The 15,490-nt window shown below is 44.3% G+C and overlaps 1 protein-coding gene across 1 annotated transcript in view; it reads right to left on the bottom strand.

The window, feature by feature from the left end:
- Positions 1–2,929, bottom strand: part of LOC112948973 (cytochrome c oxidase assembly protein COX20, mitochondrial) — a 6,933-nt gene extending 4,004 nt beyond the window's left edge. Inside the window, exon 1 of the mRNA XM_026041338.1 lies at positions 2,717–2,929. Within this exon, the coding sequence (XP_025897123.1) occupies positions 2,717–2,929 (213 nt within the window). The remainder of the gene's footprint in view (positions 1–2,716) is intronic.
- Between the last annotated feature and the right edge of the window lie 12,561 nt (positions 2,930–15,490).

The raw sequence follows: 15,490 nt of genomic DNA, 5'->3' as shown, positions 1-15,490 counted from the left end.
CCGCCCTGCCCGCGCCGCCCCGCCCCGCCCCGTCTCTATGGTGCCCCACGGGGCGGGGCGAGCCGGTGCGGGGCGGGGCGGGGCGGGGCGAGCGCGCCGGCGCCATTTTAGGTCCGGCGCTGAGTTTCCAGCAAAATCCTTTGTTCGCTGAAATGGGTCACGGAGCAGGGCGCGCGCACAGCGCACCGCGCACGCGCGCGCGGGGACGCGCCGGGCGGGCGGGGGGAGGGCAGCGCAGCGCGGCGCTGCTGCTCGCGCGCACCCTCCCCTTCCCCCTCCCCCTTCCTCGCCCCCCCCGCGTTCCCGCGGCGCGCGCCAGCGGGGGGCGGGGGCGGCCGTTGAAGCCGTTGGGCGCCGTGTCCCGTTCGCCGCCCGCGTGCGGCGCGGCCGTGGCCTCGGCCGTGATTGCGGGCTGTGCCCTGCCGCCAGGCGGGCGGGCGCTGTGCCCGCCCTGCGCCCCGCCGCGGCCCCGCGTTGCCGCTTCTCTTTATTTTTTTTCACCCTTTTGTTTTCCTCTTTGCGCAGTGGCAGCCAGGCTGCGCTGCTAGCCGCGCGGCACCGTGCCAAGTCATGATTCATGCGCCCAGCCCTTCGTGCAGAGGGAGTGCCATAAATCCTCCATGTTGCCTCTTCTTGTTCACTGTCTGTCGGTGCCACAGACAGCAGCCTATTTTAGTGGGGGTTACTATCAAAATGATAGGTTTTAAAGTGCCGGGATTTACGAACTTCCACCGTAGGTATTGAGAGGAAGGCGCTGCCGCAGGCTGGCCGCGTGAACTAGGCTCCAGCCTGGTTAAGCCGATTAAAGACAGGCTAAGACATAAGAGACAAAAACGCAAATGCTGTGGACGTGCTCAGGGAGCGGCACCTAACGGGGGCGGGAAGCGGCGGGAGCCTGTGGCAGCCTGGAGCACAGGGACCCTAGGGGGAGGGAACGGGTGTTTTCAATGGTAGGCAGGGATAATCCAGGAGACTGGAATATGGTTAAGGAGAAATCACACTGAAGTGGGAGAAAAATAAACTGGGGRGGAGGAGAACTAGGTGGAAGAAGAACTGTTGTAAGAACTGTGCTCTTGAAAATGGTCTACTTTCAGACATTTACAGCTAAATTATGTAAAACACCCGTGTTTCTTAGGAGTAAATCCTGTGTTTATTTTGGTGAGGATATTGGAAATGGTGCCTTACACATACATATTTAGCTGTAGTAACATCTGAAGAGGTAAATGGTGATAAGTAACACAAGGTAGAATGTCATAAGGGAAAAATACTTGAAAAACAAATTTTGCTGCAAGAAAACAAGTCTCTATTTCCTCCACTAGTGAATTACAGGGTGGATTCATTTTAAGACATTTTTTTTCCATCTAAGCAGAGAAGTTTAAGAAAGAGAGATGTATTGCCTTGTTAATTGATTTAAAATGCATATATATCTTGAAACACATGTCTCTTTCTCCATTATTCTTTAGGGCAGGGGTGGGATGTCTTCAGACCATTTCTTGGTGATGTTTTTAGATGTGTTTTAATTCTATTCTGAATAAAAATGTCTTTTTGTTCACCCACTGGAGTTTAAGGCTGTTTGATATCTTTTATCGCTGCTTATTACATGCTCTAATTACTCTGAAAACAATATACTCGTATACGTCTTAAATTTTGGTATATCTCTGTTTAAAAAATACTGTTGGATATTTGTGTAGGCTATTTTAAATCTCTCTGATTTCGAAATTAGTCCCTCAGTCTTTCCGAGCCATTCCCAATCTGTTTTGATTTTACCTCTCTTCAGCCATGACAGGCTGTGTATTCAGGGAATATACTGATTCAATAAATATAGTATTAATTTTCTAAAAAAATAGGTAAGCATAGCCTGAATTGTGAGTAGTGCAACCATTTTTTTTTCTTTTTTTTTTTTTTTTAAATTAATGTATATTAGGAATCTAGTGCCACAAACATCATTCTAGGTGTTTAGTGCTGCTAACATTGTTCAGTTACTAGAATAAAGTGTGTGAAACTGAAGATCATTGGCATACCATATACTCCTAGAAGAGTTTATATATCTTTTTATATTACTGAGTTTAAAGTATGTAAGTGAATAAAATAAAATGTAAAATACATATGTGAATTTTACTACACAACTTCAAACCTTGAGGAATATGGGTAAGAAGTCACAGGAGTACGCTAATATATTAGAGAATGACAAGGCCACAGTGGGGTAAAACACTGCTTTTACTGCTGATGAGCAGGCCTCACCTAAAGTAGAGAGTATTTTGAAGGAAAAGAATGTGAGCACGTTTTGTTGCTCTAAATCAGAAAACTTGGCAAAATTGGTGTGCTGGAGAGTAGAGTACACTAACAGAGCATCTTCTGTTTGTTGGCTAGCCAAGAATATGTGAAGGAAAAAGCAATTTTTTTGTTTACACATAAAATTACACATCATTTTATTACACATAATTTTATGTGTAATTTAGGCCTTTTCCAAATACTCAAATCACCTAAATTACATGGAGGCCTCTAGAAGTGTAAAAGCTGCTGAGCTCTGCCAGCCAACGCAACAGTCGTTTGCTGCAAGGGCTGGACCAAGTTTCCAGGCCTTTATCTTCACATATGCTCGGTGCGGTGGGGGTRCATCCCAGAGCATCTTCCATCATTGCCCATACGTGTGTCCTGCCAGRACCCACGGACAGTGGGGCCCACAGGAACAGAGCCCTCTCCTTCACGACGGTGCCTGGCGCGAGAGGCCCTTGCTGGAAGCCGCCTGTGCGCGCTCAGCTCCTGGCTGCCTCTCCTGCTCCTCGCGCCGCGGCGTTGCCGTCGCGCAGCCCTCCCGGCCCGGCGTGGCTCGGTGCGGTGCAAGACCCTCCCCAGCCTCTGTGTCCTCTTCACCCTGAAACCACCCGCTTGGCAACGGCGAGGGCTGGCCGTGGGCAGCACTTCCCATTCTGCCCCCTCGCTCCCTATCCTGGTGTTCAGAGGGGAGGCCAAGCAGGACTCTGTGGGTCCGGCAGTGGGGMCGGCGCTGCCATGTGCAGGACAGGGCACAGCGCAGTCCCCCGTGCAGGCCCTCGCTGGCTTCTGCAGTGCTTACTGCCTGCAGCGTGCACGGCACGTCTGCAGGGCCGAGACCCGCCTGCAAACACTCTTCACTGCCGAAAGAAATGGGCCCTTCCTAGAAAAAATACAAGGCCACCACACAAACTTGGAATTAGCAGTTCCTGCTTTTACCACTGGCTGGGCACCTAGGCAATTCCTGCAGTATATTCTATTTCTGTAGCCTTGCAGAGAAGCAAGTTCCTCCTTTCCTTTTAGCATTCACGCTAACGAAAATTAAGGTCAGACTGCAAGACACTTTTACTGTGGGTTTCCTTTCCATAGGTTGGCTTTTCCTAACGTGTTCCTGACTACCTGAACAAACGAGYTTTTCAGATCCAACACACAAGAAGTGTTAATTCTACCTTACCTTCTCTAAAAGTCAAGGAAACGAGTTCAGGCTGCTAATGGCTTTACTTCTTCTGCCAGATCTTGTAATCTGTTTTTTCTTATTGAAGCACCGGATACAAAAAGAACGATGGGTTTATATTAAGAAAAAAAGAACTCCTTGCATAAGAACTCTTATGTAAAACATAAAAGTTTGAATTTCTGTTTAAATTTTTAGATATATTTAGAATTCCATGGTTTGTTAGCAGTAATTGGAGTGGCAGAAATCTGTGACTAAAGCAGATTCTTTCTAAATTAAGCAAAGATTCCTATATCCTGAAAATGACTATTTTGTCTATAAAGTATGTTGTACGTACATTAGTGGCAAGTACTGTAAGACCTTGTGCTTTCTTAGGTCTCTCTAAGCACTCCAAAGAATTTATGGGAGTATTTATTTCTGTTGTTTTTCAGTTTGACTTTTTAAGTCACAGCTTTGTAAGATGTGGAACTTATTTTCTGAAACTGGAAACATCTGGAAATGCCTTTTACATCTGAAACAATTAAATTATATAAATAAYGACCCAGTAGTCAGAGGGCTGTAGAAGAAGAGTGTGAAAGGGAGCTTGRGAGGTTCACCGGGGCATTCTTTTGCTCCAGAGCTGATGTATTTGTACCTGTGCTACTCCTGACAGATATTTACCTAACCTATTTGTAAAGCTTTTTGAAGAGTGGGATTCCATGGCTTCCTTCAGCAATGTGTCACCTGTTCTGATGATTGATGAGTTTCTCCCTCCAAATGATTATTTCAAAATTCTATATATAGTGATCATGTGACCTTTTGGGTATGTTTCGTGTGTAATATACCTTAAGTTTCTATCAGTGAAGTCCTTTTTATTCAGAGTGGTATTCTGTCATGGTTCTAAACCTAAGAACATTAAATATATGATTTCTTCAAATGAGAATAGTACTATTTTTGTTCCTGTCAAAGATTGCCAGAAACATTTCACATCTTAATTTTTCGAAATGCAGTGTCTCTCTCGAGATCCCTACCATGAACGTTGTGGAGGGAGGTTATTACGAACTCCAAGCCTCCGGTGCCATGTTTCTCATATGAATGTGTCAGGTTTAATCTTTAGTCATTCCCGAGGGAAAACTGAAGACTAGACCTAATAAGATATTTGTATGGTAATTGTTTCTTACCGGATGTGATTTCTGAAAATTCATAACAAACTAAAGGGCGTTATGCCAGTAAGAAAATTATTTAAAAATAAGCTATTTATATGGCACAGTAGCACTACAAGATCATAGGAAAAAAAAAATCCTGAAATCTATTACATACTTGGGCACCCTCCCAGGTTTAAAAATTCCCTCCCTGACCACGATCACTGGARGCTGGAAGAGTGTTGGGAGGAAGCGCCTTGCATGCTTCTCCTGCCTTACGCTTTTTCCCTRTACATCCAGCTAAAGGGCCTTTTTGGGGCTCATTCATGAGAATGGCTTTTCTTGCCCAAATTAGGCAGGAGCCTGGAGAAGGGCAACAACCTTTGTGTTGCCTCTGTCATAGTGCAGACAGACGGTCTGTTCTTAACATAGATGGTGCTAGAATACATGCTATGAACTGAAAGGTGAGGCAGAAGTGGCATTCAGGAGGCAATGTGAAGAGGTGTTTTACACGCTGTGCACTGCTACAGTAGATGTGTGATTAGAGAACTGTATACAGGGAAAGAGGTTGCCTCTCAGGAGCGCTCTGCGAGGAGCGGAGCCTATCAAAGTCTAAGCTCAACTCAAGACAACTGAGAAATCTTGTAACAGCTAGAAAAAATGGCATATCAGGCAGATCCCATTATATATATACATATATATATATAGTAATCATTTTGCTATTTTTTTCTTCTATTTTGTAATGAAGTACCAAACCTTTCAGAATCCATTTCATTGACTTATCTCCACCTGATCTGGTGAGAAGACTGCCCTCTAGTAACCTGCCAGAGAGAAGTACTGTGTTGCACTTGAAGCAGCAGAAATACAGAAGTGCAGGGTACGTGCCTGAGACAACTGCCATCCAAAATATGCTTAAAGAGTCAGGGCAGACAGGCTGCATGTTTTCACCATGCTGTAAGTGTTAGCTTCAGGATACTGCAGCCGCACAGAAGAAGCTCCTACACAAAACTGTGGGCCTTTGGCAAGCCGCAGAGGAAAGCAGGCTTATGGCATCAAGAGGACCTTATATAGGACCTTACAAAAACCAGATAATCTGCAAAGCTGATATTTGTCAGATCAAGGATTTAAGCTGTATCTAAAATAAACTTTTTTTTTTCATACCTGTTGTTCTAGATTTTCAAACACTTCTCTGGTCTTACACTATGGCATCCATGTTGCCTGGAAAGAATTCAAGACTTTTCTAGTTAAGTAACAGGAATGACTTAGTGTCTTGCACACTGAAAAGTCAATTTGGCACAAAAAGTATTTCTGTATCTGAGGAAGTTTCTGCACCTTTCTGAGAAGGACCAGAGACTAAAAATACCTCAAGTCTTCTTGCTAGTATTTTTGGTTCAGTATTTCTTGCTCTTTTCTTGACGCCCACTGAGGTTTGGCCTCAAGGCTGTCAGTGAGCGGGTGAGTCAGTCCTTTGGTGACTGACAACCAAGGGCTACTTTCTGTCAGAGTCTGGCTTTGGAGAATCCAGATTTCCTGCTTAAAGCATCAACTTCCAACCTCTATCAAGCTCCATTAATTTGTTACAGAGCTTATGGGGATGACAACTGTTCTGAGRCCAGTGATCTATGCAAAAAGCTTTMTCTTATTTATGCTGATAGRGTTTTTTTTTTCCATAAAAAATCTATCATAGAGGCCTTCTCAGTACCTCAGATGGCCAGTGGTTAAGGAGGATTAGATAAGATMAAAATGGTTAAATGCTACTAGTCTGTGCACAAAACAGCTTAGATATTTTTTTTCGGGGGAAAATCTAATAAATAAAAYGGTGAAGATTTAACCATTTTGATCTTATTTAATCCTGAATAACCATCGCCTCCGTGGTTGTTGGAGGTGTGTCTGCTAAGAACAATCTGTCGCCTGTCATTGTGCTTTTAAATGACTATGATTGCACATTCAAAGCCAAGATGGGTAATTAGGGAAATCATGCAAGCGTCAATTGAAAAAAGCTCAAAATTYCTACATTTTCATTAACTGTAAATGTGCTGCTATTTTTTTTCCCCATTCTTGTCATATAATTTTGGTTTATAGGTATGGAGAATGACATACTGGGCTGATTTTAGCAGATAGCTCAACATTAAAGACATACTGGCCACAAAATGTCCAGATGCTACCTAGTTATATAAATTGTGGTTGAACCTAAAATTTCCATAATTAATGCATTGCAATTTCTGAAAAGTCTTTTAAATCTCATTTTAGCGCATACATACCAGTATTTCACCAAAACATTAGATCCCTAAAACTGCTAATAACCCAAAATTTGTCCATGTTACTAGCARGGTTTTGGACAAAATAAGTCAGTGTATAGATATTGAATTATAACATGAACTATAGTAACATGTAACTAGGCCAAAAGAGCGTTGTTTAATAAAATATTTTCTTGTCTAGAGGCTTCTCCCCTAATAGCAACAAATCTAACAACATAAGATCAAGAGAAATGTATCCAGAGGGAATCCCGAGAAGTTTTGTGCAGCTTCCCCCCTCCATTGAAAATTAATTACACCTGCAACACTGATGATGGGTCTTTACCTGCTCTTCCTCAAGGCCACCAGTGAGACTCTGTAACCTTCCCACTATTCTTATCACAAGGAAGTGTTTCCTCTTGCCTGTCCTGTCGATTTGTTCCCAATAATGTTCCCAATAATGACTGGTTTGCCATCCTAATCTCTGTCTATTAGGAAGCAAATACAGTTGATTCAGTTAAGGTTCAGGCTCTACTGGGAGGGCTCCTCACGCAAAAAAAAAAAAAAAAAAAAAAAAAAGAAAAAGCTGACAGCCTGTTGTTAATAGCTGGAGAGGACACACACATCTCCTTCTTCTTGAACCTTGATTAGGTCTTCTTACATGGTAGGAAGTCCCAGTCCTGAGTCAGGTTGGCTTGGGGCTGCCAGGCCCCTGCACACTGTAAAAAACACCTATGTTTTGTTTACCTCTGCCCTTTCCATATACAGTGTGGAAACAGACTATTTGTGGGGGGTCCCCCTGGATGAGGGGGGACCCTGGACAGAAACCACACCAGCCTTCCCCGGTAGCCTCAGAGTTACGGGCGATTGCCGTGCCCTGCATGACCTGTGTGAGGAGGCAGGAAACCTCGCTGCCCGCGCAGGGCCCTCAGCAGCTCTGCAGGCCCTTGGGACCCTTGAGGCACTCGTGTGTGGGACACGCTCTGCTCCTGTGCTGTCAGTGACCACCAACGTGAGACACGTCCAGCAGCAGAACAAGTGGGACAGGAGAACATGATTAAATGTCAGCGCGCTCTTGACAAGTGCATGCATGAAGGGGAATCTAATCAGCATAATGTAAAGATGGGAATGGATTAGAGTCCTGACTGCTCTGTGTTATCTACTCATCCCCTTTTCCCTGGAGCAAGGAATGAAGATGTCTGTACTGTTCTTTGTAATTTTGCCTTCTTCACATACTCGTTGTTAGCCTGTGATCCACCACCCCTTTTGAACAATCACAGTGACTCGCATTGCCTCCATGTCTATGTCCTTTTTACCCTTTATTTGGTGATGAGCTGGGTGAGAGCCACACCTGCCATCTCTGGAGCCCTCAGTAACCAACCCAATTTCTCCGGAGCTGTGGGCCGCCTGCCCCGCAGGGTGAGCCTGACTTGCTTGAGAGAGTGAAGCAGCCAGGATGGCTCCTGTATTTTTGCCAGGAGAAAGCAGTAGTTGTTGAGGGCTTTTATTTATTCTTTATTTTATTTTATTTTATTTTATTTTATTTTATTTTATTTTATTTTATTTTATTTTATTTTATTTTATTTTATTTTATTTTATTTTATTTTACTGCTTTCTGAAGTGGTGGCGTAATGGGGGAAGGGGCTTGAGTGTGGTTTTCCTGGATACTTCTTTAAAAGGAGTTGGCAGGGAACAAAGCAGTCAGAGGAAAGCAGGACAGAGGCTCTGCAAACAACAGTCACCGGTGGGAAATCTGATAAAGATCAGGAGCTGGTGGCTGCTGTCCTGGAGGACATAAAGGAACCCCCTCAGCAAAGAAACCTTCTGCTCTCCCTCCACTAACAAAACCTTTCTTTGGCCTTTTCCATCTCTCAGAAGTGACACAACCATTCTCTGTCAGCTTCACAGAGACTCATGATCCATGGTTGCTCCCAAGGAGGATCCTCACAGACAGGTCCCTTCTGGCCCATAAACTACCTTTGTTTCCTGCAGAAAAAAAAAAAAAAAAAAAAAAAAAAAAAAAATACTCAGGCATGCAGGCTTCTGTCTTCCATGAGAAAGTTTGGGAGGACAAGCTGTCAAACTGTAAGCCTGTCCTCCCGGCCCAGTGTAGGCCACCAGCACGCCTTGGTCCGTGCTCTCTGCCCTCTTCCTGTCTCCCAAAGAATACAAGTGCTGTGCAAGYGTGCAGCGTTAGGCAAAGACTAGACATGTAGTTACCAAAGTAGGTCAGCAAAACTGGTAAACTCTTTGAACACCAAGAAGACTTTCTGGCACCACATGCTATTCTCATTCCACCTCAGCAGTGTTCAGCCCCTCCTACAGAATTTGCTGTTGATATTTCATAATTATGAGGTAAAACTCTTGTGGCAGGTTTGGTTAATCAGTTCTAAGATGCTCAGTTTCATTCCCCTTTTGAAGGCACTCTCCTGGCTCAGAACTATTATAAGATCACATGTAAAATTTCCCAGGCTACTTGCTAGGATATGCTGACAAGTTTCTGGGGAGAAATTCTTCCAATTATGGAAAGTGAAATTGTTCTTGTCTACCTATTGCCCTCAGACAGAAGGCATAAATCAGATTTTAAAAAGCAGAAGTCCATTACTGTATCTCTCATCATCATCATGCGCGRATTTCATACACATTTGCTCATTTTGTGTGCAGCAATTTGGAGCACGTCTATCTACCAACCACATGTTTTTGTCACCTTACTTGGGGTCCATGAAACTTACCACTATAGGGCAACAGCTACATAATAACATCAGTGAACCAAAAGAATAGCTCAGTGTTGCAAGGGAAAAGCTACAGAGAAAATACTCAGTGACGCTATCAAAACCACTCAGTATTATGACACAAGCTAGAGTTCGGTTATCATTGTGTAATTTGGATCAGATTGGATTTATCAACGTGCAGGACATTTTTCAGCTAACAAACTGCATTGGTAATCTTCAAGATGCACTTTACAAGGCTGATAGGTAATTTTCATGTACTTTATGTGCTGTTATTGCAAAAGAATAGTAGGAATCAATTTTGAAACTCACCATCTCCCATAATGGTTGAGGGTCAAGCAAATTTTAATCTAACAATTGGTTTGGAAGTTGATACATTTTGCTGAATAGAGATAAGAAAGAACAGCTGAAATAGAGTCAGATAAAACCATTCCTATAYATGTCCTGATCTGAGAGTCTGACTATCTCTGTGGCGAGTAGRGGCTTTTGCAGTGAAGAAAAAACTAAGAACTTGCATCCTTGAGCAACAATTATTATTGTCCATGATGGGAATGTGAGTCAGCTGGTGCTCTGAGCTAGCCTTACTCCACTACTTGCCATTTTTTTCCCATATGACTATGGAAAAAATATTTCAAAAGCTTTCTAAGGCTGTTTTACTAGAACAGAAAATTAATAAAGGAGGATAACACAGCTCTCTAAACTACTATGTGAGACAGAAGAAAGAAAATTCCGAAAATCAATCTATCCCTACTTAGAAAATCCTTACAAAGTAGATATCCCTTCATCTACTTTGCTTTGCAATTTAGCAGCATTCAGTAAATTCTTACATTGAGGAACTTCATACAGCTCTTGAGGACTTCTTTCTTGTCATCATTTCAGAGATTCCAGTCTATGCCTCTTTTGCTAAAKGACTGGATGTGATGCAACCTCTGGCTTCCCTGATTCCTTCCCACCACTGCTATTGGTGGTGGCACCCGTGTCCTGACCCTGCTGGGGCCCGAGCCCATGAGACACAATGTTGAGGCAATTTAGTCAGCTGAATCATGTCCAAACCATCCAGACTGAATCTAAAGAATCCAAATCACAGCTCCCCTTTCTATACATTAAATGAGTACCCTACCCACTACRTTGTATATTCTTCTGTTGCTCTTATCTTCTGTGGTGGGACTGGTGTGTGCTTTTCTGTTGGTTAATCACATTATCCATCCATAGGCTAAGCAAACATGCAAAATCAAGTCACTGTCAGCATCACATGTCCTGTTCACCCTATGAATCTTCAAATGCCATATTTAKACATTTTCTGAACTACAAGTTTCTTCCATAAAATACCATAGTTATCTGCTGTGGGGCTGTGTTTCTCCTTTGATGGACAGTAGAGCATCAAAGCTTGCTTCTTAATTTAGCTACTGATTGGTTATCAGTAGTGCTGTGAATTTCTTTATGACTTAGTTACATGGTTACAGTAATTAGACTTTATATTCCTGAAGCCTCCGTAGCAATGCTTTTGCACTGCATAAGGAGATGAAATATTCCACAATAAAGCACGAATTGAACTCCTAAGATTTCTAATTTTATATCCTGAAGTTTTGAAGAGCCTTGCTATGGGAGTCCCTTCCCATATGGCCTTGGATAATTCAGGATAGTAATTCTGAGTGAATTCCACAACATCAGAAGCAGGAAAATAGTTTACAGAAAGCTTGTGTGATCATGCAGCTTTCAGTGCACCAAGGAACACAGGAACTTTTCAGTAATAGAGCACTTGTTTGTAAGTGCTACGCTCAGCTCTGATACTTGCATGACTTGAAGTAAGATATTTCTTGTTTTATTTGGCTGCCTTAAGCCTTTCTGGCTTCTTGATAGTGTATTTGTAAAACACGGGAGCAAGTCCTACAGAATTTATCAGAACTCGTGTTCAAAATGAATTGCATGCTGCTAACATCTCTCTCCAAGTGTTTCATCTGATTTGCCCAATTATTAGCCATAAAGAAGGCTTTTCTTCCGCTGACATGGTAAATTCCAGGTGCTAACATTGCATCAACCTGAACTGCTGTGGAATACAGTGCACATGGCTGTCCCACGTCCTCTCACAGGAGATGCTGACGTTGTTGCTCTGGGCCCAGCTTGTCTTCACTCAGCCAGTTCTGAGCATGGAGCACTAACCACAGAGCTCAGCAGTGCTACCTAAGCTGGATCACGGCATTGCTCCTGTTAGACTCTTTCCAAATAGAATTTGACCAAGTAATGAATAGTGTCATATGTAGGAAGCTTTTAAAATTTTGTACTTTCTCCTGCCAATTCCTGCATCAAAGACTGGCTCACTTTGACCCTACAGAGCTTAACTGCTAGGCATGACTTTGGCTTATTCAATCATGCTTTTTTTTTTTTTTTTTTTTTTTTTTTTTTTTTTTTTTTTTTTTTTTTTTTTTTTTTTTTTTTTTTTGAAAGCAGCTGTGGAAAGCTACGCATGCTACTATTTCCCAGAATGCAAGATCCAGTGCATGTGCCATCCTGTGTAAGAGGGAGCAAATTCAAGATAAATTCACATAACAGCTGGAATATCCCAACTTTCCCTTCAGACAAGGCTGCTCTGAAACCAGTCTGAGGCAGTGCCCAGAGCAGTGCAGTGCYGAAGCCCCTCTGCTCTCCTTAGAGGAAAACCGCAAGCTTTAATCTTAGAAATCTCTTTCATAACAGCATTTCCACAGCAACCAGTTTCCATGGAAACCAAGGAACGACTCAGAGTATAAAGAAAACCGACGACTAGTGTGTGACGGACAGGCTGGTGAGGGCCACGGGTCAGGGCTAGAGGAGCCCACATCCTGTCCAGGGGTAGCCAGTGCCCCACAACACTGAAGGCAAAAGCCACTTGCTGAGGGGCCAGATCAGGTTGACTGAGAGACGATGACTTACCATGACCATTTCAGTCTATTTATAGAGGATGACCTGAACTCACCTGATCCACAGTCCATACATTYTTTTTCCCSAAAACTCTTTCCAGAGGCTGCRTGTGGACTTCAGTTTGATCGGCTCRGAGCTGGGTGGGTGCAAGGCCTCTCCCTGGCCTCAGCCTGTGGCCAGGGCAGGGAGGCCGAGGGGCGCAGGGTGTCAGGGCTGCCTTGGCCTCTCCCCACGGTTGTAGGGCAGGGGGCTCCCAGGTGCCAGCAGAGATGGGAGGATTTGTAATTTCCTCCTTTGCCACCAAAATACCGAGAGTGTACGCAGGGCAGTTCTTGGACTGGCTTTTGCTTCAMCTGCCTTGGAGGGTGGTTCTAGGTTTCCTGAGAAATTCTGAGGGAGAATGGGGGCCGGGTTCAGGGGGCTGATCTGCCCAGATGGATGCAAAATGAGCTGTATTTGCCCTGCCCRTGCTTCAAGGTGCTACTCAGGCTCTCTGCTGCTGCTCCCACTCCAGAAGTATTTGTTACATTCGGCCCTGAGAAGGAATCTCTGTCATACCTGGAATAAAGCTTGCATATTTGATCATAGATTTTTAAAAACTAGCACAAATTGTCTGACTTCAGTTTGTCCAAATGTAAATACTTACTTTCCATTTGGAAACTTTATCCACTTAGATGACATGTATGTTTCTTTCATTGATTTGATTACTGCTGTCATATTCCTGTGAGGTAACGTGTTAAAAACATTTCAAAGTGATACTCAGCAGCTTTAAATTTGCAGGTAATCCTAGAATTCTTCTTTCTACTATGCCAAAAACAACTGCTCTACCAGATAAGGTTTCWCAAATGTCTACTGGTACCAACAAGTTATGTTACCTACTGCTCTTTAAGTGGTTGAAGAACATTAGGTGCAAATGCACAGCTGTGCTTTTTCAGGCTGGSTTTGAATAGTCCAGTTTTACTAGCCATATTAAAATGAATCTCCCTGTGTTTGTAGACTTTGCCTTCACTAAGCTGAGTCACCTGAAAGTCCCTCTTCCGCAGCACTGGACCACAAAAGAAAGACTTGGCAAGAAAATGGAGAACTGACATTCTGTCTTGTGGTGATTGATACCTGAGGTTTACTGATACTCCTTACATGTAGTGTGCCAGATGGATGCCTGCTAGACCTCAACAACTATGCGATGACTTATGACCTTTCCATAATCAGGACCMGTGATTTTGACTTACATCAGTAGAATTAGTGGTACTAGACAGTACATTTTATTAATTGGATCATAGCTTTCCATAAACTTTGAGTAACTGGGCATTGAATGATACACTTTCTCTTTGGATGTTTTATTGACTTAAGGGAAAATGAGTCTTGTGGATGAACTATTCCTTCTTCTCAAGGGGTAGCGAAAAATAAAGTTTGGGAGCTACACTAGTCATCTATATTTGCTGTTAATTAARTCTATTAGAGTTCCCTAGCAGTAATGCACCTAAATGGCACCTAAATGTTGGGTACCTCATGAAGTACAGATATGAATCTAGGTTACCTCTAGGATCCATAGCAAAAAGTAACTGTTTGGGATGGCTCTGGAAGAAGGATGCTGCTTGTACCTCAAGCAAACAGGGCCTTTACCTGAATGCCTCCAAGAACTGTGACTTCAAGAGTGACTTCAGGAAGTCATTCTGGTGACTTCTGTGGGACTTCAGTAGTTTGTAAGGACTGACTTAATACACAGGGAGGCTTGTGTGCAGGGCCCACAGCTAAGGGACAACTCTCCTTATTTTGTCTAATGATGTGCCTTGAATCTCCACTTCTGTGGTGGGAAGACAGTGAATCAGTTGCTTCTCTGTGATTCTCAGCTATTTCTCTTTTCCTTTCAGTGAATTGAGCCCCGTGGGGAAGACCAGAGGGACCAGCAGGGATTTCCTTCYGGTTTTCATAGGAAATCCAGGGATTTCCTTCTCCCTGCGGCCGTGCTGTGGTGGGTGCGAGAGGCCAGTGCCGCAGCACAGGGCCGGCAGCTCCGTGCTGTGCGTTAGCCCCAAGCAGCTGGCCGGGGGCCGGCGGGAAAGCGAGCGCCGCTGCCGGCCATTCCCAGCGGGCCTCGGCTCCCCGTGGGGTATGGACGGAGCACAGGGCTGCAGGGATGTGTAGGAACAGCCAGACGCCAGCACAGAGGCTGTGCAAGAATGTATCGCATCTTCTCCTCACCTGTTTCTCCTCCCTTTTCCAAGAAGCTGTGAGGCGTGAGTGGAAGGGTTAGTTGCTCCAGGGCGTTCCCAAGGAGCCCTTCTGCACCCAGGCCGGAGGAAGGAGCGCGCAGCGTGGACTCGGTGCATCCCTGCATTTCGGGACGCCATCTGGTGGTATCCGATGCCATGGCCATGGCTGCCCAGGCTCCTGCCTGCAGTTCCTGTTATTCCTGCCTTACTCCTGGCATGATGTAGGGAGCTCTGCGCGCTCTCCATGGCAGCAGCCGCTTGGGCCCGCAGCTCCCGTCCCTCTCGTTTWATTTGGCTTGGCCCCTTTGCTTCTTCCAGGGGTAAAACCACAGGGGCGATCCCCTGTGCTCAGCAGGGGGCAAGGAGCAGCTCAGCCCTGCTTATTGTGCTCGTGCTGCACAGCTGCCAGGGGACCGCTGGGCTTTCCAGACTGGTCTGCAGGAATGGTTTCCATTTGACTGGATACTAGGGATACCATTCGGGTGCCTTTCTGCATTGAATGTGCCTTAATATAATTACATTCACCTGAGTCAAATCTCTGCTTCCACAAGTGAGAAAGAGCCCTTGAGGCTGTGCTGTCTTTAACTCCTTGGCTAAAGGAGAGAGTCACGGAGTCCCTAAATCCAGAAGTCTGCAGCTTTGCTGGGAAAAACAGTTAATTCCCCCATGTTTACACTGTCCTAAACTCTGTACAAGCTCTGCCTGAGGTCTCCACTGGGGACAGAAAGAGCCCTGTTTTGTTTTGTTTTAATTTAAGTGGGAATGTGAACATTAGGAAAAAAAAAATCCCTTGATTGCTTTGCAAAGTATAAGCCATGAGACCATTTATCTCTGTTGCTTATCCAAGTGA

This window comes from Nothoprocta perdicaria, unplaced genomic scaffold (genome assembly GCF_003342845.1).
Source record: "Nothoprocta perdicaria isolate Ctin4 unplaced genomic scaffold, notPer1 scaffold_282, whole genome shotgun sequence".
NCBI lineage: Eukaryota > Metazoa > Chordata > Aves > Tinamiformes > Tinamidae > Nothoprocta > Nothoprocta perdicaria.
The sequence above is the reverse complement of the archived record's forward strand: the minus strand, read 5'-3'. Positions and strand labels throughout refer to the sequence as shown.